At 44.2% G+C, this 5,641-nt stretch overlaps 1 protein-coding gene across 1 annotated transcript; it reads right to left on the reverse strand.

Moving 5' to 3' along the window:
* Positions 1–1,671: 1,671 nt before the first annotated feature.
* On the reverse strand, positions 1,672–5,321 carry LRIT2 (leucine rich repeat, Ig-like and transmembrane domains 2). Its single transcript, XM_029915743.1, has 3 exons — positions 5,212–5,321; positions 4,129–4,910; positions 1,672–2,432 (listed from the first exon to the last, which is right to left on the reverse strand). Exons 1-3 carry the CDS (start codon positions 5,319–5,321, stop codon positions 1,672–1,674), a joined length of 1,653 nt encoding a protein of 550 aa, XP_029771603.1.
* Positions 5,322–5,641: the final 320 nt, after the last annotated feature.

Genomic DNA, 5,641 nt, shown 5'->3' on the forward strand with positions numbered 1-5,641 from the left:
CTGTCCCTTCTGTCTCATGCCCACCACGGAGCTTTCTTTGCTAGGAGTGGAGGCCAGAACATTTACTGCTGCCTTCATGGTAGACCCAGGCTGCTTCATAATTCCTGTACTTCTAAGACCTATGGGCAGTCTTTGATCCTATGGGAAAAAACACACAGAGGCCAAAAGAAGTACAAGCTCTTGCCTTGCTTGGACCACTTTTCTTCAAAAATTATCACAGGGAATTTCTCATGAACAAATTCCCTCCTGCATTACATGTATGAATGCGTTGTTTATATACATATGTATACATAACTATAGATGCACATATAATTTAAAAATATATGTTCTTAGGTGTGATAATGTCTTTGTAGTTATGTATTTTGAAGGCTTGGAGAAAGTGATACTTGAAATGGACCTGGAAGAAAGAGTAAGAATTGCTGGAGCAGGTGGGAAGGAGGGAGGAAATATTTCTGGAGATGTCACAGGGAGGCCAGTTTATACTCAGCAGATTTCAGGGGATTTTCCCGTGGCCAGTGGAAAAGCTGCAAAAAGACAGATGTGGGTTCAAATCCTGGGAAAGACCACCAACAATAGGACTGCCCAGAGGGACAATGATCTATCTCTGGGGTTCACAGGGAGCCCTCTACTCCATGTACATCCAGATAAGAGGAGAGAGTCATGTCTCAGGGGTTTAACAGGAGACCTTGAAACACTTAATAGAGGAAGGGAGTGAGGGTTATATCATCATTCATGTAGCAAACATCTGTTGTGCTCAGGACAGAGGTGCTAGGGACACAGGGCTGAAAAACTAAGCCTGAAAAGCAGGATGCAATAGACTAGATGGGAATCAGGATTCTGTAGCCTCCCTTTGTAAATGATGATAATAATAATAATTACATAATCATATAATTTTTATATAGATTCTATTTCTTCTAGGAATGTAACTCTACTTTCTAACAATCACTGGAGCATGAGCCCTGAGCTGCAGCCAGTTTCTTGTCCCTCAGTGCTGCTGGCACCCATCAGGTGCCATGAAGGTTCAGGCTCTCATGAACACCAAGGACTGCTCACAAGGACACAAACACCCACAAATAGAGTCACATCACCCACCAGGCTCTCCTTACCCCAAAGGGCAATTCTTTGGAACATGAAACTTATGTGATCTCATTGGGAGTTTGTCAGTAAGAGGAAGAATAGTACTTTCTGAGCAATGGAAGACACAAGAATATTGCGGAGAAGACATTTAGAGGAAACAATGGAATTAGAGCCTCTGTCAGGAGGTGCCTCCGCCAGCAGCTAGAAGGGTGAGTGTACACAAGTAACTTTCTGGACTTCAGCATTTTCACCTGTAAAAAGGGGTAGAATTTTACCTTTTCCCAGCAAGATAACACATGTGAAATGTTATGTGTAAATATTACAGAGCTATATAGATGGAAAGCATAACATTTATTGATTTCCAGTCACCATGTGTAAGACAATTAATTGGACAGGACAAAGCTCCATTGCTATCCCTTCCATGAAGAATTGTGTCTACCTGATCCTTGTGTCAAGTTTGGTACCTGGAACAGAGTAGGTACTCAATAAATACTGTTGAATGAATGGGTCAAGCCAACTAGAGCTGCCACAGAGGGTTGGTTCAGGGACTAAAGGTCCATGCTTCCCCACCCTCTGCCCCTCAGCCTGAGCTGTTCAGCCCCTGTCTTCCTCTTGGTCTTTCTCTTCAACCCCTTCATTGTCTCTGTGCCCCAGGCCATCCTCACAGACAGCTATGTGCTCTCTATAGGAGCAGTCCCTGTGCTGTGGCGCTGCCCGGGGGCACCTGGGAGTCTTCCTGCGGTGAGGACAGCAGAGCAGACCCCACTCCCTGCAGCTGCAGGAGGCCTGGGCTGCCCAGACATAGGCTCCCACAGGCACTGCCAGCAGCACAGCACACAGGACCACTGTGATGTGCAGGAGGCGCTCCCGTTCCTCCAGCTCGCCATGGTCTCTGCCCGTCACAAAGACCACACACCGGCCCCTGTGTGGGGGCTGGCCCCCCAGGCTGAGGCATGCCTCATACTTCGTGCTGGGAAGGAGGTCCTCCACGCCGTATGTGTTGATTCCGGGGCCAATGTGGACCACCTCCTTCCTGAGCATTTCATCTGATGCAATGTAGAGGGTGAACCATTTCTCCTCAGGGGTGTTAGACACCACAAACCACTCCAGCAAAATCCCATGCACTGTCTGCTTGACGACCCTCAGGTCAACATAGGCATTGTCATCCAAGGGGGAAAAGGGAGAATGGGGCGCAGGCAGTGTCTGGGCAGGCTGAACTTGGAGGGAGATGACAAGGGTGCTCCTGCCGATGGAGTTGGAGGCCACACAGGTGTAATTACCCCTGTCCACCAGGTGGGCAGCAGGTATGACCAGCTCCGACAGAGCAGTATCTTCTGCAGTAGATGAGGTCAACACTGGGTGGAGAGAGAGAAAAACAGCCCTGATAGACATTCCTCTGATAGAAAGCTGAACAGTTTTTGGCAATGCTAGTTATTTTTTTGAGCTGGAGGTGATCATTTATGAAGCATAGGCTTAGTGCCAGATGTTTGCTTCTTAGCACCCCTGTAAGGTAAGTACCCCATTTTTACACATAGGAATTTGAGGATTGGAGTGATTAAGCAACTTGCCCACTGTGAGAAATGATCAGAGGCAGTGACCTTGTTCTTCTGCCTATGAAGACTACATTATCAACTTCATTAGCTGCTCCCACCAAACTACCAGAAGCCTTGCTGAGCCAATAGCATGGTTTTGGAGAGATCTCTTGTCACTGTGTGATACTGTGAGCTTCAAGAAATGCTTTTTTTTTTTTTTTTTTTTTTTTACCTCCCAGATGTAGAGAGGCTCAGAGTCTGGAGCCAAATGCCTGGGTTCTATCTCTTACTAAGTATATGGTCTTGGACAAGTTGCTTAGATTCTTTTGGCTTCAGTTATCTCATTGGTAAAACAGGATGATAACGGTATCCATTCCCTAAGTTTGATACTAAGTGCTCAGTGTCAGCTGTTGTTATTACTGAGAGAATACATATAACATGGTGCTAAAGAAACTGACTTCAAAGCATTAAATAAGACATATGCTACAACAATAAATCCTACATTTCTCCTACATTGGTATTTAACCCCAAACCAATAAGATATGATCAAAATGCTAGGAAAAAGTCAACAGTTCAGTTAGGTATTTTTTAAATCTTCCAATGGGTTTTCACTATGCATAACAAATATCTGGGTTATTGACTGTATTTCTCAAGATTCACTGAGATATTTCTAGTTGTCTTCTAGACTTCAGGATATGCCTAGAGAAGCCACCTCTGGCCTTGTGATATGTCCCAACCCTGCAGGGTAGCTTTAAAGGTGATTCCAGCTGATGTATGAAAGCAGACCATAGAGTTTTAGGAAATGAGAGGCAGGTTTGAATTTCAGTTGTGGGGCCTATGGGGGTCACTTCCTCACCCAGGGTCCCCGTAGTACAGCTTCAAGCCAATAAGGTCTGAACCCAGTGGTGGGAAGTGCCAAATTCAGTGTATATCTAGGAATTCCCAACTTTGCCCAAAGGTAAGAATTAGTTGTGGAAAGGAAAAGGGGAGAAGAGGGAACCTTCTTAATATACATTATTCTCAGGTCCTCTCCTGGACACAGAAGATCTGAATCTCCAGGGCAGGGGCCTGGAAATCTTATTTCAAACAAGTACCCCAGATAAGTCTGCTCCAGCAAGTTTAGGAAATAAGTAATAAAGAGTCTCTAAAATCAGTCCTAGTCAGAAATTCTATGATTTAAAAATGTGTAGTGTAGTATTTTCCATCTAGAAGTTTCTCAAAGAATATATTTGTTTATATACAATTTAAAACATTTATATAATATGTTAAGCCAACTCAAATACATAGTTACATATGTATATATATCCTATGGAGGTCTGCATACAGCCACTTAAAATCTTGTCAATGGTGGAATGCTATCTTGGAAACTTTCCTGTTGTGAATATAATTCAAGCCTATCCCAATCTTACGCACACCCTTATTTCATGATTGACCCAGTTTAGAACCTCTCTGTTGAGAATAGGGTTGCTGTAGACCTCAGTCTTCCCCAAGACACATTGAGAGGGTCCCTGTGGCTTACCATCAAATTCTCTCCACATGCTCAGAGGATAAGTCCATGCAATGGTTGGTGAGGGGCTGGCCTGTGCCAGGCATCTCAGGGTCACATTTTGTCCCATCGGGATGATGACACTGGCATTGGAGGTTGAGATCTGTGGCTTCATGCAAACACTGAGCTCAGTTTCATGAAAAAGCTGCCCTGCTTTTGAGAGAGGGTGTTGACACATCAGGTAAGAATTCACCAGGATGACCGGGATGCTGATGGACTTTACAAATTGGACAAGTCCCCTCAGGCGACAGTCACATAGCCAGGGGTTGTCATGCAGTGCCAGCACCAAGCTGGAGTGAATCTTGGCTCCATAGCCAGGCTGATTGGGTTTCTGGTAGGCCAGCCAGTTCAAGAAGACACTCTTGGATACAACTGTAAGCCTATTGGAGGATAGGTCAAGGTAAGTCAGGTTGACCAAGAACTGAAGAGCCAGCTCAGGGAGCACATCAATCCTGTTATGTTTGAGATCCAAGACCCTCAGAAGAGGGGTGGCTTGGAATGCTGTCCATGGTACTGAGCGGAGTTTGTTCCCCTCCAGTCTCAGTTCTTTCAGTTCTGACAGGTGCTCCAGGGCTCCTAGGTGTATCACAGTGACATTGTTAAAATTAAGCCAAAGGTATTCCAACGTGCTCATGTTGATGAAGGACCCTCGGGACAGTTCGAATAAGGGTGAATTTTCAATTCTCAACTGCTTTAACTCTTCAGGAAGTTTCTTTGAGATCTTTCCCAAAGAGATAGATGTGCATTGCAGAGCCCTGTACAAGAAATGACAAAAGCTTTAAGATGAACATCAGGGAAGAGAGATCAGGTTTATTCTGCCATTAGATGCATGAATTAAAAGAAATTATATATATATATATATATATATATATATATATATATGTTATTCACTTGAAATAAAAGAGACCCATTTTGGTAAAAGTGCACAGTTCTCTAAAGTTCAGCACCAACTAGAGATTTGATTTTCTGCCAAATCTAGACCTGTTCCCACTTCACAACTTCCCCAAAGAAAACCCATCCCCTACAACCTTCTGGCATCTTGTTATCACAGCGCACCTGCCAAAACTGTCTTCTGAGCAAATGCATCCTGGCAGACAGGATGGCTGAGCTGCTTGTGAATCCAGAAAGACCAGAACTACCAGGCAATAGTGAGAAACTGAAGCCATACTCCTCTGTAAGAAACTACCTTCAAGTTTTGAATAACTATAGTCCAAGCTTCTGAGTGGCAAATCCTATTATTGGTAATCCATGGTGATGTAGGTCAGCACAGCAGTGGCAAAGTCCCTGGATGCTCTCAGGTCTGTTATGGCCCAGATCAGAAGCTCAATAAGAAATCATGAGGAGGGAGCTATGTGTCTTAATTAAGGCAATAAAATTCACCCCTCTTCTAGTTCTTGAGTCTAGAAAGAAAACTCTCAACCAGTTGTTCTATTCAGCACTGACACTGCCTTCCCTCAGTTTCTTACAAAAAGATCTAAGAAACCAG

Source organism: Suricata suricatta, chromosome 2 (genome assembly GCF_006229205.1).
Source record: "Suricata suricatta isolate VVHF042 chromosome 2, meerkat_22Aug2017_6uvM2_HiC, whole genome shotgun sequence".
In the NCBI taxonomy this organism is placed as follows: domain Eukaryota; kingdom Metazoa; phylum Chordata; class Mammalia; order Carnivora; family Herpestidae; genus Suricata; species Suricata suricatta.